Source organism: Maniola jurtina, chromosome Z (genome assembly GCF_905333055.1).
Source record: "Maniola jurtina chromosome Z, ilManJurt1.1, whole genome shotgun sequence".
Lineage (NCBI taxonomy): Eukaryota > Metazoa > Arthropoda > Insecta > Lepidoptera > Nymphalidae > Maniola > Maniola jurtina.
In genome coordinates, this window is record NC_060058.1 from 13,998,213 (window position 1) to 14,025,179 (window position 26,967).

Below are 26,967 nucleotides of genomic sequence, written 5' to 3' on the forward strand. Positions count from 1 at the left end.
TACTTTTGATTAACATAAAAGGCTACTTTTCCCTCGGAAAATAAAAGAGTTCAAACGAAATGTTGATAAACCTAAGTCCACGCGGACGAAGTCGTAGGCACATAGATATGTACAGATCGCGAACGAGTTGAGTGCAGAGCTCAGGAATGCGGTAGTGCTGTGATCTAATTATAATTATTGCCGATAAATTTGAACAATGTTTCAAGTTTATCATTTTACACTATTAACATAAAGAAAACAACAAGATTATGAATTTTACACATTTTTAATAATTATATTTTATATCGATGTATTTTACACATCGAAATCAACTAAAAAAGTCGTTTAAATTTAATGATCAGATTCAGAAATGACAGACATGGTTGTCGAGGTCACTATGCTCACCATCGCTGACCTCAATTACGAATCGGCCTATGGTATCTTCAATTAAACCATAGATATGTAATTAGACCAAATTTTCTTCTAACATCATTTTCAAATAAATAATTATATGTATCCAGGCAACGTCCATTTTGACAGCTTGACATTTGTCAATTGACATAATATTATGAACCTAACGGTCTGTTACAAAGTAACAAAAAAACTAGAAAAGAGCTGATAACTTTTAAACGGCTGAACCAATTTTTTTTTAAATTACAGCTAAGAACACTCTCGATCATGCCACCTTTCAAACAAAAAAAAACTAAATTAAAATCGGTTCATTCGTTTAGGCGCTACGATGCCACAGACAGATACACAGATACACACGTCAAACTTATAACACCCCTCTTTTTGGGTTGGGGGAATAACACGGGGCTAGACCTCAAGTATAACCGCGTTACACGGTAAGCGTACGTTCGATAGCGACAGCACAACACTACAACTGCCCTACATGAGACGAGGCGGGGGGAGATGCTCCCGCCCTTTACTGTGCCTTTACCTCAGGCCCTGACTGCATTCAACTCGTTCGCTATCTGTACGTAGGCATCATCCAGTACTTTTATTAATCAAAATAAAAAAGCAGGTCTAATTGTCCGTCTTGAACCTTGGTGGAGTTTTGAAGAGGAGTTATAGTTTTTGAACTTTCATGAACTTGTTATATAGTATTAATGCACCAAGTACCTACCTACGAATGAAATTTGGAATATTAAAAGAGTTAAAGTTCACTGGCAGTCAGTACATCTACCTAGGCTTTACGTATTAATTGATCTAAAATAATGAATTGGTGAAACTCTCTAAAACTTTGAAAACAAACGCTGAAACTCAATGAATGAAAACCGATAACTTTTAAAAAGTTGGTTGTTTTTTAAATTTTCGCACTAGAAATTAACGTATTTTTATTTCAATCCTCCGCAATAAATTCGACGAAAATTCCTTGAATTTATTCTTGAATTTGGGTTGATAAATAGGTAGGTATTTCACAATGTGATCATTTAACTATCACATCGATTCTCTATTATTAGGTAAGTATAATATTATCAATACTCATATGTATTGATGCATATTTTCAAGTAGGTAAGTACCTACTTTACTTTTGTTTAGTTGGAGCTATTAATTGAAACTTGAGAATTTAACAAGTGCTTACTTACCTAGAATTTTTCGGTACATAGATGTCCAGTTATAGGTAATACAGGATTGTGACAAACTCTAACCTAACCTAAATTCAAAGAGTCGCGCGGAAAATCTAGGTAGGTATTGAATATAAAGTGAAAAGCTAAATAAAAACAGGTCAAGTGCGAGTCGGACTCACACACGATAGGTTCCGTACGATTGTAAAAAAATAACAATTTACAATATTTTTGTAATGTAGGTAATCATAAATGCACGGTTTTCGGATTTTTCCCTTTACTTGTGCTATAAGACCTATCTACTTGTCTTTTATGATTCTAGGTCAATGGGAAGTACCTACCCTATAGGTTTCTTGACAGTCAAACATACAGACAACAAAGTGATCCTACAAAGGTTCCAATTTTCATTTTCAAGTACGAAACCCTGAAAACAGGTTTACCCCAACATTTAACACGGTTTTATTACATTTTTAAAGTAGAACGACCAAATGGAAAAATTTGCTTGAAAGAGGATTTTGTCGTGAAACTTTTAATTTAAAACTGTCTAACCATTGTGTCTGCACAAACCGATGACCTAATCTGATTTCAACACCAGTGTTAGCCTTGACTAACAGTGAATATCTTTCTACTCTATCTATACTTAATAATTATATTCAACTAGCTTATCCCGTCTTATCCGTCCACGTGGACTACACAAATTTCCAATCCCTATTTTACACCCTTAGATGACGGACATGTAACGGACGTCATAGCTCTTTGCATGCCGAATTTCAAGAAAATCCGTCAAGTAGTTTGAGCTGTGAGTTGAACGATCTGTCAGTCAGTCAGTCAGTCAGCTTTTCCTTTTACATATTTAGAATAATATACACCACCATCATCACCATGTACTTAGCATGCTATGAACAATCACTAAAAAAATCTAACCCTAAGGGAAGACCGTTGAGGGTTCCATAAGTTCCGCGGGCTAGAGGTCAGACGTGCTTAAGAAGGTGACGAAGGAAGTGGTTGGATATGAGAAAGGCGGAGGATCATATTGTATGGTCTATGTCTAGCATTGGATACAAACAGGCTAATTGATTAGGAAAGTCATAGCGGCTACTACATATCGTTCTAATCTAGATTTAGATACTGTGGACTTGTGAAGACACAATCCGATATTAGAAACTTTTCCAAAAATTCTGCGCCTCAGGAAAACCGATATTATACTCGTAAGTTGACGAAGTTGCAGACAATGGCTAAGTAATATAGCAAAAGTTTTTATGCGAGAACACATGAACCAGAAATAAAACAGCAATTCCAATAAATCCGCCCAAAGTTTTGCCGCTGTTTTAATGATTTAGGATAAACATGGAAAACACCTGCAGATTGCATCAAAATGTTATGTTTTTAACCCCCGACCCAAAAAGAGGGGTGTTATAAGTTTGACGTGTGTATCTGTGTATCTGTGTGTCTGTGTATCTGTGTGTCTGTGTATCTGTGTGTCTGTGTATCTGTGTATCTGTGTATCTGTCTGTGGCATCGTAGCACCTAAACGAATGAACCGATTTTAATTTACTTTTTTTTGTTTGAAAGGTGGCTTGATCGAGAGTGTTCTTAGCTATAATCCAAAAAAATTGGTTCAGCAGTTTAAAAGTTATCAGCTATTTTCTAGTTTTCTTGTAGAAAAGAAGGTTAGATGACCGTTAGGTTCATAATATTCAAGTGTCAATTGACAAATGTCAATCTGTCAAGATGGATGTTGCCTAGATATACATAATTATTTATTTGAAAATGATTTGTCGGGGGTGTTGAAAATTTTTAATTTACACTTGTGTACAAAGTATGGCAAGAGTAATATAGACATGATTCATAGATTCCAACAGTTTGAATCGTAGGGTACGTTGGTCGTTGATATTATGAACATATTGTTAGTAATCAGCTAAGCTGATTCTATCCTAGTTCAATGATATAATACCAATTAGTCAACAATAATAGTAAAATTAAATTAAACGACTTCGTCCGCGTGGAATATCTATGTTTTTTGAAAATCCAGTGATTTGATTCTCCGAGATAAAAAGTAGCCTGTGAAACTTACCTAAAGACGGATTTTAAAAATACCTACTTAATGCAAAAATGAAATTTCGGCGTGATTGAAGGATAAACCAACAAATAAACATACTTACTTTCATATTTCTAATTAGGTATATGACAGTAGGACAGTGATTCAAAGTTCAAAGAACCCCAAAATAATTTAAACTAATACTTACATCATCATCATTAGCAACGGATAGACTCCACCGTTGGACATAGGTCTCTTGTAGGGACGCTAGGGTCTTGCGCCGCCTGAATCCAGCGGCTCCAGTCCTTAGATTGGTTTGATGTCGTATGTCCGCTGACGCTGCGCTTTCCGGTACGAGGTCGCCATTCTAGTACTTTGGGACCCCAACGTCTATCAGTTTTTCGAACTAAGTATGTTCCCTGCCCATTGCCACTTCAGCTTCTCAACCCATTGAGCTATGTCGGTTACTCTGGTTCACCTACGGATCTCCATTCTCCTCGTTTCTGATTTGATCACGTAGACAAACTCCATGCAGAGTTTATCCTATACACACTTACGTGTAGTTTTGAATGCGAGCGTTATGAGCGGAACATACCTACCTACGTATATAAATCGTTAAAGACACTTCAGTTGACAGTAACGATGATCGATGGTATAAAATATCCTTTGTAATTTCCGAACCTCCGCCACGTCCGGCCACGATTTCGAATCTTAACAAGTTATAAGTAAGTAGGTAGGTACTTCGTGAAAAATTATCACAAGCATCCGTAACTACTAAAACCAAAAATGCTTTTCCTGAAAAGTAGACCATTTGTAACAGTCCAGATATTCATATTTAAAAAGTTACTCCTGAAAAAAGCATATTAAAAGTATGATCCTGAAAAAATATATTACACAATCGAAGAATAAGTAAATGATAAAAGAGCGAGAGTTTGACTTGCAGCTCGCTCCAGCAATGCGAGGGATTGCAATTAGGTAGGTACTTTGGCATAATATTGTACCTGCAGAGGACCTGACCATCAAAGCTGATAAGATTTAAAAACTGTCTGTTATAAATTGATGATATTGAAAGGTATCTGTACCAAGTAAACACTTTGTCGTTGACCTCGAAGACCCAACTCCTCAACCCTGACTCTCTAAGTCTAAGGGATTGCATTCCTAAATCCTGGTGATCCCTCGGGATTTTTAAAGAATCATCCGTTTAAATTGAAATATTAAAACTTTTTGGTGGATTAAAATGATGGAGGCGTTGTGGTAGACGTCTTTAATGGTGAAGGCTTATGATCGACTCTTTATTGGACTAACATTAATTATAATGAAATCTTAAATGCTATTGTTTAAATAATATTTCTTAATCTAACCTAAATAATTTTGTATCACCTTTTGTTCAAATTCAACGCGTAAGCAACCTACATAATATATTACAAAATGTTTGTTGTAAAAGCTACTTTTGTCCTGGGAAATCAAAACTTCCCACAGGATTTTAAAAACCTAAATCCACGCGGGCGAAGTCTGAAGCTGCGGGCATCAGCTAGTCTAAGATAAAAGTGGATCGCAAATTCGTGTTTAACAAAATCTTAACCACTTTATGCATTACACAATAATGTCACGCAAAATATGCAATAATCGATCTGCAAAGCGCCAATGAAAAAGGTAGTCTGCTTAATACATAGTACTTATTCTAAGCATAGTACTTAGGTACCGACTACCTGCGAGTCGGTACAGATCGAAGCCAAGCGCGGCGGCCTTTGTGTTTTGAAAGTTGGCTGCGATTTTAAATAAGTGGCCGTCTTGCGATAGGCGGAGCCAACGATGTCTGTGAGTTAGGGCACTTTATGGTCATATACTAAACTAATCATTCATATATTAAACTTTGATATAAATAAATAAAAATTGAAGTGTTTTGAAGTAGGTACCTACCGTCTCAAGCAGCTTTCAAGAAAGAAAAGGCAGCTTGCCACGGAATCCGAAGATGAATACGACGAGCACGGGCGTTCAGATTATGTGAAATCAGTGGTTACATGACACCACTGACGTCATGCCCGCGTCACCGCGCACCACCAGCCGGGTATTCAAGAGGACGACTCCTCAGTCAAAGGAAGCCTGGATCGTCGCGCCTATCATCGTATCGACAAGCATGTTCGTCGCAGATAGCAGCGGACCCCCGCCCGGCAAGAATAGTCTTTTAGCACAAGTAAACAAAACTTTTAGTTATGTAATTTATATATTTTTAGGGTTCCGTACTTCAAAAGGAAACACGGAACCGTTATAGGATCACTTTGTTGTCTGTCTGTCTGTCTGTCCGTCTGTCCGTCCGTCCGTCCGTCCGTGCGTCCGTCCGTCCGTCCGTCCGTCCGTCGTGTTTGTCAAGAAACCTATAGGGTACACGCCCGTTGACCTAGAATCATGAAAGACTGGTAGGTAGTTAGGTCTTATAGCACAGGTACAAGAATAAATCTGAAAACCGCGAATTTGTGGTTACATCATTAAGATAACTATACTAAGTGAGGTATCATATGAGAAGGCTATACTTGTACATTCTAAAACAGATTTTTATTTATTTTTATGTATAATAGATTTTGATTTATCGTGCAAAACGTTGGAAAAAATACCCGAGTACGGAACCCGTAGTGCGCGAGTCTGACTCGTACTTGGCCGGTTTTTGATTAAAAAAATACATCATAATTTATAACTATAATTAAGTAAAATATAACATATCCTTTCAACTTCTGTGGTCAACCAATAAACCTATAATAATAATTTGTTCCATGGTCTTAAAAGAGTGATACCCAGGGCCGTAAAAAAAATTAAAAAAAAAAAATGTTTCTTGCCCTTGGTTTGGTCAAACTCAAATACGTTAACTGTCAGATAGTGACGTAAATTAACTATTATCTCTACGTTAATTAGAATATTTGGAGCGAGAATTGTGACTCGGTGGATAATTCGACAGTCTTCCTCGATTAGGTCTCACGAAGGATGACAACGATGCAGACGCCAAGATCCTGCGACACGTTCTGCGTACTGCCGCCTCTAACAAAAAATAATGTGGTGATTTTCGGGAAGAACTCCGACCGGCCTCAGAACGAAGTCCAAGAAGTGGTGCTGTCAATGGAACGAGTCAGGGATTCCCAACTGAAGGTAGGTACATCATGTTAATTAATTAACACTTTATCAAGTACCTAATCAAAATCACATTTCTGTAATTATTTTGTCTCCTGTTAAAATTGAACAAAACTAATCTGAATTTTGATGTGATGTTAATGCAATTAAGAAAGAAAGAAAGAAGAAAGAAAATTAATTTATTCATCTTGTTAATAAGTACTTAATACTTTATAATAACTTCTTACACCCACACTGCACAAGATGAATGTATATTAAGTATAATGTAAGTAGGTACCTACATACTTAATGAAATGAAATTTATTGATTTGCCAAATATGGAAAGCTTACAAAGGTCTTCTAATCTAAAAAAATCAGTGATAAAAAAAGCCTGAAGTGTCAGTAAAATATTCATAGTTGAATATTACTCAATTCTTATATATCCTCTTAGTAATACTTAAATTATTTCTAGTTGATTCTATAAAATAACAGCTAAGTAATTGATTTCATGAATATTTCTGATTACAAATATATCTGATGATTTAATGACTGTCTTGCATAATGTGTTCTAATGCATAACAGATAAAGCACTTACCTTAGTATCATTTATTCAAGAAGTATTTTGGTTTTGCATTCATAGTCTTAGAAGTATCTGTATACTACAACATTTAATCTACTTGCTCGAAACATTTTTATCCATTGTTTCAGAACTGCTAAATTCATATCAGAAACCTTAAAAGCTAAAGTTTGTAACATATTTGGGATGTTTATTTTTCTTGTCATGTATATAAATATTGAGTATTTTCATGGCAAGTGTGACTAGGTATTCTCTAGCAAGACTAGAGATATTTTCAGTTCTTGTTCTTTTTTTTTTTAATCTTCATTTGTTTTGGGACTTTTGTCTGACACGGACACGCCAGCCCCATAGTTCTTGTTCTTGTGATTCCTTTTTTATGCATAGAAATTATAGGTGGTGATACTGGTTAAGACTTCTGCCTCTTGTTTGGGTGGTCTGTGGCTTATTCTATTTTTTTTGTTTTATTGTTTGTTTCCACTTTTCTTTAGGAGCAAAATAAAGCACTTTATATAATTAAGCATTGGATATCTTTAAATAGGCCGAGGCCAACGATCTCAGTGAGTTACGACACGTTTGAACAATGAAAACTTGGACATAAAAAAAAATGAAAATTTTGTATGGAAATTTTTATAATTTTATTTCGTCATTATACTTCAGCATTGTATTTATCAGATCAAAGTAGCACGGGTACGTGTCGTCTTTATATACTAATTACCAAACACCCTGTATACATACACTATTACTAGGTACATTTTCTAAAGCATATTTAATTTCATTCATGCACCTCTAGTAAACTTATGTGTGTTTTAAGCAATTAGATATCAGTTGCTTCAACAGCAAAGGAAAACATGTTGAGGTAACTTGCATGCTTTCCTGCTTGTACTTGGCCAGTGGAGTGGACTGTGGCCTAAACTGTTCTCAATCTGAGAAAATACATGTCTCAGTACTGGGCTGGCAATGGATTAAGATGATGATGATAATGATTTTTTATAAATCATTGTCAAAATCTCACTTTAACATAATTTCTTGAAAATCTGTTTTGAAACCAGGAAACTCATTATTAAACATTGAAATCCCTAGTTTTCTTTACATCTTGTAAGAACAAATTACATTTATATCCAAATGATGAAAAATTCATGAAAAGTGTCTCACCAGTTTCTATTCTAAAATTAACTAAGTACCTTAACAATTAGATTAATATAACTATACATATACAACCAATAATAGTCCTTGACTAAAAGTACTTCCGAGTATGATTAACTAGTGGCTTAGTACTGTAATATCTCTTGTTCTTGAATATCTTCTTGAAGATCCATATATACTGCATCTATATATATATATATCTAAAAGGGAAAATGTTTCAGCCAATAGTCCCCATGCTGACCTAGTGCAGATTGGCAGACTTCGTACAAAATTGAGAATCTTATGGAAAACTCTCAGGCACGCAGGTTTCTTCATAATGCTTTCCTTCATTATTAAAGCAAGTGAAAATTAATAATTCCTTAAAACGCACCTATCTAACTCAACACATGGTAAAAACATGGCGAGGTAAGTTGCATGCCTGAGGGTAATCTGTAATGTTCTCAAAAGTATACCAATCAGCACATGGCCAGCTTGGTGGACTATGGCCAAACCTTTTTCATTCTTAGAGACTCGACGGGCTCAGTAGTGACCCAGCCATAGATTGATGATGATGTATTGGAAATCTGTTAAAAAAGTCTATAACGATTCAACCCATGTGCTTTCCTTTTAATGCCGCAAGCAGAGAAAAATGTCTCGTTCATATAAATAAGATATCAAATGGTTACGGAGTATGGTTTTCTAGTTTACCATTCCTACTAGTATTAATATTAGTCATGGGAATATCTGAAGACATTTTGTTGCCTCATGTTTAAGGTAAATTGGAAACTTCAAACTACGTTACCTCTACCTTGCGAGCGTAACATGAATTTAAATAGGTAACTGATAAGTAGGTAACTTGAGTATTAAATTTATTTCTCTATTGATAACTAGCTGTCGAGTACTTTCCTTTCATTTAATTAAATTGGAGCACATGCCAGTCCTTTTTTCAAATTTTTAAGCTTTTTCCAAATTTTTAAGCTTTTTCCAAAATGGAACGTTAATAAAAAAGAAGGAAAACCTGCATCAATCATTGTTACAATCAAATTTGTTGTGATTGGCTGAATTAATTGTATTCTTGGTGCGACAATCTCAGATTTTTAATTTAAAAAAATTGTAGCAATAGGTAGTGAGCGAGTTTCAACCAATCATAGGTGATTTTGTAGCTGTCATTCTACCGCAATTTGCATTCGATACAGTCACAGAGTACTTTGTGAATATAGGAAATAAAGACCTAACTTTGACCCTAAAATTGGAAATGCATCACTAGCGCCTCCATAGTTGAAAGTTAGAACTAAGGTAGTTGAACTACCTATACTATACCTACTACTGCTAAATTAAAAATATTGATACTTTTTAGTAACAACGCAGAATTTTGCGTACTTTGTAATTTTGCAGTATAGTATGGAATACATTTCTCTACATTCTGTACTAAGATTGAGAACCCTGGATTCAGTGCTCGGCAAACCAGCCAATCGCGTCAAAGCTCTATGCTTTGACGCGATTGGCTGACGAATATCTCGTGCACGCGATTGGTTGTTCAGTGGCGCTGGTGCACGCGATTGGTTGATACGTCTACTTCCGCTTCCTGGATTCGCCAACTTTCTTCTACGCTCTTCAGGTGCAAGTTGTTTGCCGGGCACTCAGTGTTCCCAACTTAGGTGTTTTTCCCTCAGATTTAGGGGGTAACTAAGTGAGATGGGATTTTTTTAGGGGCCTGAAATTTTTAGGGATTTTTTGACACTTCCAATTTCAAACGCGAGTGAGTTACGGAATAGATTATCTATTAAAATGTTGTAAAGCATCATAATGGTCCGGTTTACATTAAATCGAAATGGTGGATCTTGTACAACATTTAATCCATCCAATAAAATGTTAAATTTATTCAATGTCAACATGTATGATTTCAAAAAATCTTAAATCTTCAGACGAAGACGAACTATTTTATGTATTAAATAACTTATAATAAAAAAAGCGTTTGAAACACATTACAGCATATTATTTCTAAATCATTATGAATTTATATTCATATATTTTTTTAGGGGGACAACTCAATAATTCAGGCGATTTTAGTTGACACAAACTTTAGGGATAAATATTTTTGAAAGTTGGTAACACTGCGGGCACTAGTCACTAGACAATAATTTTTCAATTCGCCCATCGCGACACGCGCATGGATTCGTATTACAAAATTAAAAACGCGAAGTTCTACATCTTGGACCAGGTGTTTTTACCTTTGGAATTTACCGACGCATCAGCGAGCATTAAATACCGACATGCGTTCCTGAATCCTGGCAAGTAGCTATATTTTGAAACACTCCACCATTACTAATTAGCTTGTATTGTTCAGGTCAGATATACCGCATGTGGTCATTTTTGTGAAATTACGCGTTCTATAACTGTTTTGTGCTAGTTTGATTAGAATACGTCTAATTTTAATCCATTTTCCGTATTACTAAGCGCGGGTTCTACCTACAGCAATCGAATTTAAAATCGAGATTGTGGCATGATACGAATTATTCTTTGATAATACCGCTGTCTACAGCCTCCTTACAACTAGTATTTTCCGATTATAATATAGTTTTGAGGTGTTTTAGGCGATAATTCGAAAAAAAAGTCATTAATTTTCATAAACGCAGTAGGTAAGTAGTCATCAAAATGTAGCACTTATCTATGGTTCCACTCAGTCAACCGTCGATAATAATCGAAGTTAACATCGAAATTGTAGGCACATTGTCTATACAGTTTTAAAATATAATATATTATAATAAATAAATATAAAAATAAAAATAATTGTTGTAAGTATATATAGTTTTAAAGTCTTCAAGCTGATATTTCGACATTTTTTTCAATAATTATCATAAAGCGGTGTGCTTAACAGGGCTCTCTCCTTCACTTACTCTATACAATCGTAGTCCCAATTTCATTTGAATAGTAAGCAACCAAAGCCCATGAAATTTTGCAGACATGTTCTAGAAAGTAATATCTGTGCCTGCGGTGTTTTAGATTAAAATATGCAGTTTTAAAATTACAGGGGCTCAAAGATTTGTATGTGAATGTTTAAGACCGCGTAACTTTGAAACCGAATATTTTAACGGAAATCTGGAAAACCACAATTATAGATATTAGTTCCCGGAACGTTTCTACAAAATTCCATTGAGTATGATTGGTTAGTATTCCAATGAGAGACGAACTACGTGTGTATGGAGCAAGTGACGGAGAGTAAACAAAATGTCCGCACTGTCGGACCCCTTTAGGGCTTGAATTTTCAAAAATCCTTTCTTAGCCATTTTCATGCCAAACAGCCTAATCCGTCCAGTAGCTTGAGCTGTGCGTTGATAGATCAATCAGCTTTTCCTTTTTGTGTTTATCATTATTGTTTTTTTTGTTGCAGTGTACTTACATAACCATTGAAGAGAGTACAAAGGAATTGAACAGAGTGATATTGAGTAAGCCTGCATGGATGTGGGGTGCTGAAATGGGTGCTAACGACAAAAATGTAGTTATTGGGAACGAAGCTGTATGGACTAACAACAATGAAGGAGACGGAGATGCGAGACAGAAGCGCCTTCTTGGAATGGATCTTGTTCGGTTAGTCTTAGTCTATATTTATATTTTTAAAAGACTAGGAGTCTAGTAATAAGCTTTCTCTTGTGAGCCAATGATTTTCTTATGAGTCAGGCCTATTGTAAGAAAAAAAGAAATTACTATGACTTAATGACAACAATATATGGTCCCTTGCATCTCCTAAATTAAATTGATAAAGTAATGCCCTGGGCTATTATTTTCTTTGTAAAAGGATCCCAGCGAAGTGATTCGCTAACTCAGTGATCAACACTGAATGACATTTATTTTGATTTTTATTTCCATTGAAGGTTTCCTACGAAAAAATATTTTAATATTACTCAGTGAAGCAGCAAATGTAGAAACAACCAATGTCAAATTAGTTTAATGGCTATCATTTAGTGTTGATCACTTATTTAGTGAATGACAACGCAGGGCACAACTTTGTAATAGTAAAATAAATAAATAAATAAATAAATAAATAAAGGTTTATTTAGCTCAATTACAGAATCACACAAAAAAAAAACAAGAATAAAAATAAAGATACAATTAAACTTAAATATTAATTAAACTTAAAACTAGAAAATACTATTATACTATTGTTGTGTCTGTGAGCTAAAAGGGCTCTGCCTCAGCAAGATGCTGCAGTATTTGACTACTGCAGCGCTGATTTTCAGGCAGAGCCCTATTTATAAAAATATAATGTTTAGACCTTTTGATTTAACTTAGATATTTTTCTAAAATTAAAATGTGTATACCAACAGCTTAGGTCTCGAAAGAGGTAATACCGCAGAGGAAGCGTTGGATATTATCACTTCTTTATTAGAAAAGTACGGGCAAGGTGGGCCATGTTCGGAGCACGATGATAGTCACTTCTACCACAATTCCTTTCTAATAGCTGACTGCAAGGAAGCCTGGGTGCTAGAAACTAGTGGTAAACTATGGGCTGCTGAGAAGATCACCACCGGATATAGAAATATTTCCAATGGTCTTACAATAGGCACAAAGATTGATAAACATTCAGATGGTCTTCTAGAAAAGGCTATGTCTTTGGGAGTTTGGGATGGCAAAGTAAGCAAAGCAGAATAATTTTAAGTATAGACAGGATTGCTATGAACGGCTGGTCTATTGTTGATATAACAGTATTCAATTTCTTAAAAACAAACAAATATTGCCTTTGGAAACTTGAGTTTACAAACGTGTTTCTCTTTCCAGGGCAAATTCAACTTTAGCAACTCATTTTCCTCCGGTGGTGATGAAAAACGGCAAAAGGAAGGCGAGAGATTGTTAAAAGAAGGCACGGAGAGTGGCCTTTTTAGTGTTCAACATATGATCAATATATTGAGGCATAAAGAGAGCGGGATTTGCCGCAGTTGTGATGACACTTTTCCTACTCAAGGGAGCCAGGTAACAAAATATTGCTTTATTGATGACATTTTGGAGATGTCTTAAATAATTCCAAGTTTTTATTTTAAAACTAGCTACCGCCCGGCTTCGCACGGGTAGTCATAGCGGGATGTCTAATTTTATTGAAAATAAAATAGTCTGTTACTCAGGAATAATGTAGCTTTTTACTAATAAAGATATTTCAAAATCAGTTCAGTACTTCCAGAGATTACTCCCTACAAACAAACTTACAAACTTTACCTCTTTATTGTCAACTAGAGGATGCCTGCGACTTAGTCCGCGTGGATGTAGGTTTTTGATGATCCCGTGGGAACTATTTGGTTTTCCGGGATGGAAAGTAATTGTCTATGTCAATAACATGGACGCAAGCATACCGTATTAAATTTCATCCAAATCGGTTGAGCGGATGGGTCTTTAGGAATCCCGTGGGAACTCTTTGATTTTCCGGGATAAAAAGTATCCGTAATAAACCCGGCAGTTTGTTGTGGGCTCTTCTTGCGCGTGCTTCTTGTCTTGTGACTCTTCTTCTCGAACCTCTTCCAGGTTTAAACCCCTTGTAAGTTTAGTTTTAAGTTTACGTAATTAATTTATCACCATTATATCATCTTACAAATCCAACATTCCATACTAATATTGTAAATGCGAAAGTGTGTCTATCTGTCTGTGTGCTACCTTTTCACAACCCAACAGTTTAACCGATTCTGACGAAGTACAGAGTTAGTTTACATCACGAAGACGGACATAGGCAACTTTTATCCCGGAAAAGCAAAGAGTTCCCATGGAATTAAACAAAAAACTAAATGAAGATGAAGTCTCTAAGCATCATCTAGTCTACCAATTTATATATTTTTTTATACACAGGAAATGCCTAACGCATACTCCTCCATCAGGGGAAACGGAGGGGTTATGTGGGACTTTCACCCACTAAAACCTTGTCCATCAACGGATATTAATTTATATAGTTTTATTTATGTAATGTTGCAGGTGTCTTTACTCTCAGCGACTACATTAAACGTACACTGGTTCACCGCCACACCGGATCCAAGCGTTTCCTACTTTAAGCCGTTTGTGTTTACACCTAACGTGCAGATTTCATCGCACACCGAATGCCCGAAAGAGGTACCCTATATAGTCAATTTTACTAAAACCTTTTTAGGGTTCCGTACCCAAAGGGTAAAAACAGAGCCTCTCTGTCTCTCAGTCTGTCTGTCTCTCCGTCCGTCTGTCTGTCCGGTCTGCATGTCACAGGTCTCTAGCTCGTAGACGAAATGAGTTACAAACCTAAAATTTCGGTATTTGGTGTAAGACATTGACCCCAAAAAAAAAACTATTGGACACACGTTTCGCACCATACAGATTTGTCTGTTTTCGCGCATTATAGCAAACTAAGTTTTTGGTTTCTTGTATATCATGGACTTCTGGAAAGTAACGCCTGTTTCTATACTACCAACGTCAACTAACCAAGCTAAAAAGTTTATCGTCGAGTCAATATTAAAAAGAGGTTTTAATGTCATAGACTCCGTGAAAAGTAACGTTACGTGAAGAACTCAGCCATATTTGTTTAGCTGTCAATGTCAGAGTTGGATTTTGGTCGGCACGCGTTGCTGTGTTCAGAATTCACTCTCGCATTTTATTATCAGAATATTAGCGTAGCGATTGGCGATTCATTCTGGTTCTGGCTTCGGTCCGAGGAGGTTTTCAGTAGATACGGTGTCATACTGTAAGGTTTTAGAGTAGTGGTTACCTAAAGTGGTGCTGTTGGTTGGACGAGTTGTTATTGTGGTGGTTAGGTTACATGGTCGGTTTGGGATCGGTGTAGGGGCGGAAGAGCCGGTCTAGGTAGGTTAGATTAAGTTTACCTAGTTACGTTGATAGTTTTCACGTGCAGTATTTGAGAGTAATTATGGTTGTAGTTGAGGGTAGTTCAATATCATTTGATAGTCCAAGAATATCGTTAGTGCGCCCACGAAGGCTCGGTTAATCTGAAGGTTGCTATCTTTAGGAATCCGCTTAGTTATTATCCAGGTTTACTAGTGGTTAGATCATGCTTTAATCTTAATAATCATTAGAAGTGCCTACATCAGAAGTACGATGGCAGTTTATTCGTTTCAATTATCTTATGGATCATCTCGTTTTGCCTATAAGTTGTTATTTTGTTACAGGCGAAAAAAGAACACAATCTGTACAAACTTCACAGTGAACACGTAGTGCGGGCAAACAATGACAAAATATCCAATGTCCTGCGAGAAATAGAGCAAGGGTGCCTGTCAGAGATAGAAGATTTCATCGAAAGGTATGACCAAAAGGAGAATTCGATAAACGAATTGGACAACTTGATGAAAAAATGCGTCGAAACCGAGGTTACACTTTATACTTAAGACTCACTTATTTTGATTAATTTAAATTCTAATTAGGAGCGTACGACCAATTTTTTGCTAAGCATTGATTAAGGATCTGTTGCATCAGCCTGTTAAAGTCATTGAACTTAATTATTACCTATAGAAGGGCTGTTTAAACAAAAACAGTGTTCTGTGAAGTTGTCAAAAATAACAACGAGTTGTAAGCAAAACGAGTTACAGCTCACCAACACTTGGTTTACAGTAAGGCTCACCATCAATAGAAAAGAAGTGAGTTACTCAAGTCAGGGTTGGTTGACCCTTATACGAATAAAATTAACTAATTTGAGTTGAGCGTTGTTTAATTTAACCTTAACTGTAACCTTACTTAAACCACTTGACAATCTCCAGCAGACGCTTAGTCAGTTACCAAAAAATAATGTTTAAATGGTTCTGTGCCATCCTACAAGTTTTTTTAGCGAACATGTGGAATCCAGTGGTAGAATTATGCAAACCAGGACAGCATCGTACGACATCCATAGTTAATAGTGACGTTGTGAGTTTATATTGCCGAGACAGCTCGTGAAGTTCCCGCGAAAAGACCAAGAAAGCGGGTAGATCGGTATTGGACTCATGCAACTGAGTCGTAAAATCTGCGATTAAAATATTAAAATTATCGTGGTATGTACCCATTATCTACAATGTAAAAAGTTTTTTTTTTTAATTTGAAGGGCGACCATTTTGAAGTTTGCCATCTTATTTATTATTTGTTGTTATAGAGGCAATAGAAATTACACACTGAAAATTTCAACTCTCTATTAGTAACAATGCAAAAATAAGTTGGTCGCACGTTCTTAGGACGGTTTCGTGATTACTGATTACTATTCACTGTTACTTGCTGTATTATTATTTTAAGTTGAACTTTACGTAATTTTAGAATCTGGCTCCTAATGACTACTATCACTTGAGCAATAGCATATGCATCTGATTTTTAGGTTCCGTACCTCAAAAGGAAAAAAGGAACCCTTATAGGATCACTTTATTGCCTGTCTGTCTGTCTGTCTGTCGTGTCTGTCAAGATACCTATAGGGTACTTCCCGTTGACCTTAAATCATGAAATTTGGTAGGTAGATAGGTCTTACAGCACACATTAAGGGAAAAATCCGAAAACCGTGAATATGTGGGTATCCGAAAAAAATATTAAAATGTGTTCTTGAACAAATAATTTAGTATTTTCAACTTTCAAAGTAAGATAACTATATTATGAAATGGTATCATAGGAAACGGCTTTACATTCAAAACACAAAGTATCTTGCCATCTTTCGTATTAGTTTAAAGTTTAAATGCATAACATTTATATAATATTACTATTAATGTCATAAATTATTTCAGTACTTACTGAAATTACCTCATAAATAATGACAAAAAACCATCAATTAATATTACATCAATTTTATAGATTAAATAATAATAGATCTTGGAAGTTAAAGTTTGTAGTCACTCTAATTTAATAGGCCACTTTTGACAGTTGATAAGAATTTTTACTAACTAAATTAAAAAATATCGACAGATAACGTTGTATGGTAGTGCAGACCGGTTTTTAACCCCCGACCCAAAAAGAGGGGTGTTATAAGTTTGACGTGTGTATCTGTGTATCTGTGTATCTGTCTGTGGCATCATAGCGCCTAAACGAATGAACCGATTTTAAATTAGTTTTTTTTGTTTGAAAGGTGGCTTGATCGAGAGTGTTCTTAGCTATCATCCAAGAAAATCGGTTCAGCCGTTTGAAAGTTATCAGCTTTTTTCTAGTTACTGTAACCTTCACGTGTCGGGGGTGTTATAAATTTTTAATTTACACTTGTTCTTTAAAAGAATAATTTGACTATGTTTAAAAGTTTGAATTAAAAGTCTAAAATCCATACTTGTATCTACCTATCTGTCTGTATATTAGTATTCGTGGCTCCAACAGTAAAACAATTTTACAAGGCACAAAATAGCTTGCATCTTGAAACAGACAATAGTTTTATCCCGTAAAAATCAAAGAGTACCCACGTGTTTTTTAAAAACCTAGTATCACGCGGACAAAGTCGCGAATTTCAAAATATACAGTTTAAAAAAAATTGTTTTTGTTTCATTGATAGATTGAACAGTGTTCAATAATGCTCATAGGAATAAAGGTAATTTGTTATTTAATTACATTTGTCAAAAGTGCACTATTCAAATTGCCTTATTCTAGCTAATTTTATACACAAAGCATAAAATGACATTATAGTTTATTTAGTAAGCAAATAATACTAAAACTACATATCCGGCTATATCTTTTTTTAACGTTTTATACCTCACTATAACAAATGAATTAATCTCTTATACAACATAAAAAATTGCTAAACAACTTAAACTCAAAGCAATTTAAGTATACGATACTCATTTATATTTCTTTTTTAGTATAATGTATATGAATGAGAAGAATAGATCTGCTTAATTTAATTTACTGTAAAAGGTTAGCTTACACGTCTCGTGAAAATTGCTCATACATTAAGGTGGAAGCGACGGGTCTGCCAATTCACACAAATTAGTCGATACTTAATTTCTTAAACTGGACCCTTTCAAGTAAAGATTTTTATAAAAACCTGTGACGATGATACTGCCACTGTCGCAATTAAAATACCATAAGCCTACGTTGTCGTATTAGTTAACAAATTGTGAAAAACCAAATTAAATTTGAATTTCGCGGGCGGGCCTTAATGTGAAATCTTAAGACAAAACGCGTCGCGAGTAGGTATATTCAAAAATGCTATCTGTTTCAAGCCGCTTCGCTGCCTTCTCCGTATCGTGCGATAGAGAGAGTTGCAAGTCCAGTAGGCATTTGCCCATAAGACAATTTTGTTTATTTTATTTTTTAGTTTTGTTAATTAAAAAAAACTCAAGAAAGTTTTTAGGTCAAAAATATTGATATTTAGACGCTAGTAACTTTTAACATTAGTAATATTTTTTTAAATAAATACCCACGAGCATAGTTCTTCATTATATCTACAGCATTTTTAAAAATTATGAAAATTGAACTATATTTACGGGGAGAAAAACGTTATCGCTTTTTGTATGAAAATTTACAATTAGACGATTCTCTTAACAACACTGCTTTTATCAGAAATGTGAGATCTTTTAGTTTAAGATCAGCATTTGTACATTAGTTCAAGTTTATGCCTTATTCACGCGCTTTAAACAGTGATTTAGTGATAAGAATAGGCAATATAAATTAAATGTAATATAATAGATTTAAAAGCTCTCCAGAAGTTGTTTTATGCATCGATGATGATCCAAATAATAATCATGAGCCGGAAAAAAATTGTCTATATCAACTAAGACTAAAGTTGACTTCAAACTACGGAATATAATATAGTATATAAATATCGCTCACCCTACTTTTAAATGTCACTGTTCACACTGTTAGATGTAATATTAAGTGTGAACAGTGACATTTAAAAGTAGGGTGAGCGATATTTATATATTATATTATATTTCCGTAGTTTGAAGGCAACTTTAGGTTACGAGTATTATCTGGTGCGGTACCTATTCTCAAGCAGATCCCTCATGTTTTCACAATCCATACTATCTATACATCTATACTAATATTATAAATGCAATGTGTATCTGTCTGTCTCTAGCTTTTCACGGCCCATCCGATAAACTATTTTGACAACATTTGTATGGTATATAGAGATAGATTACATCCCGGGGATTTGTCAAGATCTAAATCCACGCGGACGAAGTAGCGGGCATAATCCAGTTCAGAATAAGAGTTACAGATAAGGAGCATGAGCAAAGCATGACGATTCAAAAGCACTTTTACAAGTGCTTTTGAATCGTCAAAATAATCTACCAGCATTCCGAACCAGTGGTAGATTATTTTGACGATTCAAAAGCACTTGTAAAAGTTTAATTGAATAAAAATAATTTGAATTTGAATTTGAATTTGAATTTGAGCTTAGACCCATTTTTTTCTCTCTCGTCTGGTTTTACAAAGATTAGCCAATTTCAAGTTTGTAGTTATTTATAAGTTAGGGAAACTATATAAGTAGGGACTTCGTCTGTGCCGGCCCTCGCCGACACACGCGCGGCACCCATTTAGAGCGCTTCTCAGTCAGTTCCACCACCAAAAACACTAGTAAAACACAAAACTTGGCCACTTTTAACAAAAAAAAACACTCCCCAAAAGTCAAACGAAGTCCCTTAGACGCACGGTCGAATAATCAATCGCCCGGCAACTCGGTCGACGGCGACCGAGTTGCTGGACGTCCGAACGAAGCATCAGCAGCGTGAAAACAAGCATATTTACATAGTTGATACAACATGTTTGAGTTTGATTTGCGTTGCTTTAGATAATTGTCTGCGACCAGCTGTCCCGCTATTAACCGCTATTAAAAAGTTGCCTATGTCAATTACAGGGACGCAAGCTACCTCGGTAAACAATCGGTTAAACGGATGGGTCTTTAGGAATCCCGTGGGAACTCTTTGATTTTCCGGGATAAAAAGTAGCCTATGTCCATCCCCGGGATATAAGCTAACTCTATACCGAATTTCGTCGGAATCGGTTAAACTGAAAAGGTAGCAGACAGACAGACAGACAGACACACTCACTTTCGCATTTATAATATTAGTATGGATTATCGTTTCAAAATTATGCCCTCTACTACATTGCATTTTTGCATGTTCCAACGAATCTCATTACTAAACGTAAACATCGTGCTCGAAATTCATGGTGCTATAAATAGTTCCAGTTCAATATACAACTTTAGATTTAGTATAAGCAAAACCTGAAAGTATTGTTCGCGACAGGTCGACACGGCAATCGGGGTATGAGGTGAGTCGTGCAGGGTCCACACACCCGCACAGCGCCCGCGCTATCCTAGTCTTAGGCTGAGATCTATAGAGCGCACTTTGACTTTGTTCACACTTAGGACGCTGTTAACACGAGACAGCGTTATACTGTTGGCATAAGTCTGTCTCGTTTTAACTGAAACTTAATTCTAAGCAAAGTCAAAGTGCGCTTTATAATTCTCACCCTGTGTTGCACGAATTCGTATCGACCACATTTATCGATTTCGTCGTTGCTTGTAGTTTTCTGTATCGATAAAATATATGACTTTGGTTGCCTTTTCGTAACTTGCAAAAATATAATAACTAGACTTGCAACGAATAGTATATTCGGCAGTATACCGAATACCGAATATTCGGCGAGGCCCCTGACCGAATAGCCGAATATTAGGCAAAAGTATTCGGCTGGATTTTAGCGCCAAAAACTTGTACAGACGTGATTGTTTAGCGCTCCTTATTAAATTATGTACCTGTTTTATGTACCAATGACTACTTAATAAATGATTATAAAAGAAATGAGAACCTTACCCTTCTAAATTTTGATTACCACAATAATTCAAATACATAGAATCCTCCATTTTTCCAATTCAGAAGATGATTATGTACCTGTGTTATGCACCAATGACTACTTAAATGATTATAACAGAAATGAAAATATGAATATATACGTAATCAATCGATTTTAATTTTTCATTTTAACAATTATTTCTCTACTAGAGGATGCCCGCGACTTCGTCCGCGTTGATTTAGGTTTTTAAAGATCCCGTGGGAACTGTTTGATGTTCCGGGATGAAAAGTTGCCTATATCAATTACAGGGACGCAAGCTACCTCGGTACCAAATTTCATACGAATTGATCAAGCGGATGAGTATTTAGGAATCCCACGGGAACTGTTTGTTTTTCCGGGATAAAAAGTAGCCTATGTCCTTCCCCGGAATGTATCCTAAGTCTATACAAAATTTCATTAAAATCGGTTCAGCGGTTGAGCCGTGAAAGCGTAGCAGACAGACAGACAGACAGACTGACAGACAGACAGACAGACAGACAGACACACTTTCGCATTTATAATATTAAGTATGGATGACAAAATATATTATTTAAGTATTCGGCCGAATAATATGTAGATATTCGGTATCCGGCCGAATATAATAAAAGCAGCCGAATAGGCCGAATACCGAATAGTAACCGAATATTCGTTGCAAGTCTAATAATAACCAATAATAATCCATTCTCAAACACGTAACTAGCCGGAAAAGCATTAGTTAGAATATTGTGACATTGAACGGAAAAATAATTGTTATAAATGCATTGGATAGAGCTGTTTTTTACACTGGCATATCGAAAAGAAGTCTATGTCCAGATTAAAATTTGATTCCAAATCGGTAAACATGAGCAATTAAAATCACTTTCATAATAATTCAAATCGCGTGTTTGTAGCGATTTTAGTATACTTTCATTTGATTTTTATTGTGATGAACATCATATTACTTTTTAGAACAGCGGTAAATAAATTAGTAATATAGTAGGTAGGTATATTAATAATCGTCTTGATCGAACGTCAAGTTTCATTCCTTCAACCGTCTCGTATCCCCGCAACCGCCCGCGACTGTAGCCGCCCGCACCCCGCGCGCCTTCAGCGCCTCGGCTCTCGCGAGGACTAGTCACTAGACTACGTCGCTTCGTTAGTCGCCGGGAAGCTAGCCATAGAGAAGTTAGCGTAACGGACGATCGGTGCACCAAAACCAACCTAATAACGAACCAGATTTGCAAATTAAAATTGAAAGTGCGTTCACTAAACATCAAAAACAATCTATGCGTGTAAATTAAACCGAAATTTGCGTAAGCCGACCCGATTAAGCACACTAGATGAATTAAAAGTGTAAATACTGTGTAAATACCATGTAAATACTTTATTAGCGTATATAGTGTAACTGTGAAGTGATTATCGGGACATAGTCATTGAAACACTCAGTTTTACGTGCGTACTAGCTTGCTACGCACGTAGCTATGTACTTAAAGGCGGGCGAAGTACCTACCTACGAGTACCTACAACCGGCGGCGTGCTGAAACAAACGTGACGGACAGTGCGGCCAGAGCGGCGGCGGCCAGATTGAACGGTGAACCAGAACTAGAACGAGGGAACTCCTCTGAGGATATGTCAAATATTACTCTATGGTGACGTGAAACCATAGAAAAATAGTCAAATAACATTTGTAGAAATTTTGAATTTGGGATTTCGTACTTTGCTTGCTTACTTTGTATTTTATATGCTTTACATAAAAATATTCGAAGTGTTTCGGTTTTTGCTTATATTAAAAACTAACTTAAGTGTTATCAGTTGTAAATAAAGTAAAACAATAGACTTTAATGAATGATAGAAGTGCCATGACTTAGAGACGTGAAAAACTAGGTTAGGTAAGTACCTATATATTATATTTCATAAATTAGGAAATAAGTTGATTAACAAGCTTTTAGAACTTAATTTTCTAATTCAAATACATAGATACGTTTATAAACAGTTGCATATCGTTAGAGGACTAAAATATTTCGTGCTATAAGCCACGATTACTCATTAATTTGTAAAAATATTTTTCTTTTACTTTATACTTTAAGTCATTGGTCGCGTCGAATTTCTGGTTCAGTCGAAACATAAAAAGAATGGAATCGTATTAGTTAGTTATATCCAGAAAGTAATTATACTAGTTTCTTTTTATGTTTATAATATGATATTTCTTAAACTGAACACTTTCAAGTAAAGATTTTTATGTAATCCTGTGAAGATGATACTGCCATTGTCAGAATTAGAATGCAATAAGCCTACTTTGTCATATTAATTTACAAATTGCGAAAAACCAAACGCGGGCAGACCCGTGTCATGCACCTTAAGGCTTAAAGTCGCTTATCTAGGCAAATGTTATTAATTAGTTATTTGAAAAATAGGTCAATAATTATATATTTTTATTATTAACTAGCTGATGCCCGCAGCGTCGCCCGCGTGGATTGGTCAGATCCCCTGTAGCATCAGGATTGAGGAGTTGGACTCCAAATTTTTTATGAAACAATGTCGCAAAGTTCCTCTATCGATTAAAAAAGAAATGTCGCAAATCAGTTCAGAAATCTCGGAGATTTCGGTGTACATAGGTAGAAAAACACAACTCCCTTTTTGAAAGTCGGTTAAAAAAGTAGCCTATGTTACACCCTGGTCAATCCTCTACTTGTCTGTGAAAATCCCGTCAAAATCGGTTCAGCCGTTCCAAAGATTAGCTTTTTCAAACAGACAGACAGACAGACAGACAGACAGACCGACAGACAGACAGACAGACAAAAATTTTAAAAACGTGTGATTCAGTGTTGGTATCGTTCAAATAACCATATGAGCTTAATATGAGGTAGTTATTTCGAAATTACAGACAGACACTCCAATTTTATTTATTAGTATAGATTAAACAATGTTTTTTTTAAGAATCTGGTGTGCTAGCCTAGAAGCTGATAGCATTAGGTACTCTTTGAGGTTAATCACACGTTTAAACTCAATCCATACTAATATTATAAATGCTAAAGTGGGTCTGTCTGTCTGTCTGCTAGCTTAACACAGTCCAACAGCTTAATTTATTATGATGAAAGTTGGTACAGAGTTCACTTTTATCATGGGGAAGAACTGAGGCTACTTTTTATCCCAGAAAATCAGAGTTCCCATGGGATTTTTCAAAAATCTAAATCCACAGAGACAAAGTCGTGGGTATCATCTACTTACATATATTGTTTTGAAGCTTGCTTCGGAAATGTTTCTCATATTATATTTCCCATATTGAATACTATAGGAAGCTTCAATTTGTTTAACTGAAATCAATTTTGTAATACAATAATAACTTTAAGGTTCATATTTTTGTAACTATTAAATATATTAAATTTAAGAGTGTCATCTTACTTTACTTAAAAGTGTAATTGGGTTTGTATTATTTAAATTGTGGATGAATATTTAACTTAATAATGGTACTTGTGCACTGTAACTGTACACTATATAAAGAGGTATACTTATTTACTTATTTCTATTATTATCTAAGTAAGTATATGAATTTATTTATGATGATCATTTATGGTTACGGGATTATGTAGCAAATTATTTATTATTGTTAAAATGATTATCTACTGTTAGTCAATGTAGTTCGTGTGCCTTGTGGTTACAGTACCAATATTATGTTCTCATCTGGGAAATCGCTATTTTCTGATATTGATTAGTACAGGAAGCGGGGATCAGATGTCTGGCTAGAACTTATTTTTTCTTTTACGTTGGGCCTAGTATTGTAATAGTATGTTTGGAAGTCAAGTGGTATTGGCTCTCTATGTTATTGTTACAGAAAACTTAAAACTAACTAACTTAAAATACGCGTCGTGGTGCCAAAGCTCGGTAAACGGCGCAAATTCATCATTATTGTATATTGCCATGGCAGCCAAGGTACTAGTTGACCCTTTAACCATTGTAAGAGCGCAATGAAAACGCAATGCGATAGAAAAACTGAAAAAGGGTAAATTAAAGAAGTAATTAAATGAAGATTTAAGATTTATTATTGTTTTATTTGTAGAAATATATGCATGTAAAATACTTGTTAACAATATTCTGACTAACGGGATAGTTACTAACCAATTCGGCTACCAGAAAGATGAAGTGTTCTATTACTCATATGAGTACATGCTACAGGTGTCATTCCTAATAAGTAGTTTTGCAAGTTGTAACGACGACCCTAGATTCATACCAAAGTTTTATAAAATTATGTGGAAGTACCTACTCAAATTTTTGCTTTTTTATCAAAATCAGGTCTTCTTACACTTACGAAAATAAAATTAATTACAAGTTTGTAGTGGGAGGGCACCACTTTAAAAATGCTGTTTCAGCTTAGGCTGCACCGTGGTCTGATAAGTGGGATGCACCACTTCTTAAAGTATGCTTGCATGCGTTGTGCCGTTTATTTGAATGATGGGGGGGGGGGGGAGCTACTGTTCGTTGGTATTTCATGTCGTATTGATCTCTTGATTAATCGAGGGTCTCAGTATGCGATGGGATACCAGAGGAAGGTAGAAGCTCACCGTACGTGGCGTGGAGGAGCTACGTACCATCATTCACTCTAACCCAATTTATGCCAACTAGAGTGAATGGTGCCACTACACAACTTCTTCCTTTACGAAGGAAGAAGCTCATACACACACACACACGCGCCAACACGTCTAATAAGTAGGGGCTCTATATAATTATAATGTGTTGTCTTGTAAGGTTAAATGCTTTTTTATCAGTTGGGCATCTTCTGTGGTGCCAAGGTTTTCTTATGTTTGCGTCTTTGTCTTGTTTAAATAAAAATAAAAAAATTAAAAGCAATTTTTAAAAAATAATAAATATAATTAACATTTAAGAACAAAAATTTGCAGAAAATATACACCCTTCAAATGTTCATTAATGGGCATTGAGCCCAAGACAACTGGCACAAGCTTCATATTGATTAAATGGGTTTTTACTTTTTTATCATTTGGGCATCTTCTGTGGTGCCAAGGTTTTCTGATGTTTGCGTCGTTGTCATGTCTTGTTCTTTACTACTTTTGATTAGGGTTAATTAGTTTTTTTTGAAAGCCAAAGTAGACGAATGTGGAGTGTGTATAAAAAATCAGAATAATTATCAGTAGGTGTGGGTATCAGTATAAGTTTGTAAATCTTTATCATGTTTTTCTTTAGGGTGCATCAGATTTTCAAAGGAATCGTTGTGTGATTTTGTATCGCTTGGATGTCTTTGTTCTTGTTGTTTCGTTCTCTTATTGTTTTGGTTGGTTTTAGTACAATATTAAAATCATTAAAATACACCAAGTGACAAAAAATCGGGTTAAATTTTTGAACTTTATCTTATTCTGCTCCGTAATCTTGGGAGAGGTTATGCTAAAAATAATTTGTAACTAAAATCCAGACCTGCTTTTTTCTTATTTTTATAACAAAAAAAGCAGGTCTGGATTATTTTGGTTGGTTGGCCAGTATGTTGGCCGTCGTTGGTCGTATGTAAGTCACAATAGTGAAAACTTCTGCATAGTTTTAAATACTGACATCGAATGGTAATTAATCCACCAATAATATAATTCGGAACTCGGAACGTGTATTTTATTCTAAAAAAAAGTATCACTCAATTAAGCAAACATCTTAGATAAACGAGTTTCACATAGGAGTTTGGACTAGAAGGTGGTGGTAAGGGTGCAATAACTAATTTAGAATTTCCTTCTCGCTGTAAAGTTTTCTCTTTTTAGTTATCTTGAAAAGTCCTTGTTTCTCGTTTGTAGATAATTCAAAAATATTTGAAAAAGATAAAAAAGATTTCATGAAAAAAAAGTAGGTAAGTAATTTAAAAAATTTAAAGAAAAATGTATTAGTAA

At 35.4% G+C, this 26,967-nt stretch overlaps 1 protein-coding gene and 2 long non-coding RNA genes across 4 annotated transcripts in view; 2 read left to right on the forward strand and 1 right to left on the reverse strand.

Annotated features, from left to right (window-relative positions):
* The window catches only part of LOC123880267 (secernin-3), a 41,882-nt gene extending 25,845 nt beyond the window's left edge, over nt 1-16,037 (forward strand). Inside the window, exons 2-8 of one of the 2 annotated variants that reach the window (XM_045928304.1) lie at nt 5,518-5,779; nt 6,550-6,723; nt 11,775-11,971; nt 12,709-13,015; nt 13,160-13,351; nt 14,336-14,470; nt 15,514-16,037. In XM_045928304.1, coding sequence (XP_045784260.1) covers nt 5,624-5,779; nt 6,550-6,723; nt 11,775-11,971; nt 12,709-13,015; nt 13,160-13,351; nt 14,336-14,470; nt 15,514-15,729 — 1,377 coding nt within the window. In that variant the 5' untranslated portion in view covers nt 5,518-5,623 and the 3' untranslated portion in view covers nt 15,730-16,037. The remainder of the gene's footprint in view (nt 1-5,517; nt 5,780-6,549; nt 6,724-11,774; nt 11,972-12,708; nt 13,016-13,159; nt 13,352-14,335; nt 14,471-15,513) is intronic. The other variant, XM_045928305.1, reaches the window with a different exon arrangement.
* On the reverse strand, nt 12,542-16,744 carry LOC123880288. Its single transcript, XR_006799200.1, has 3 exons — nt 16,172-16,744; nt 14,598-14,601; nt 12,542-12,552 (listed from the first exon to the last, which is right to left on the reverse strand). It is a non-coding gene; the product is annotated as an uncharacterized LOC123880288 (long non-coding RNA).
* Nucleotides 16,745-18,638: 1,894 nt separating this feature from the next.
* On the forward strand, nt 18,639-25,125 carry LOC123880287. Its single transcript, XR_006799199.1, has 3 exons — nt 18,639-18,653; nt 18,766-18,771; nt 24,480-25,125. It is a non-coding gene; the product is annotated as an uncharacterized LOC123880287 (long non-coding RNA).
* The last annotated feature ends 1,842 nt before the right edge of the window (nt 25,126-26,967 follow it).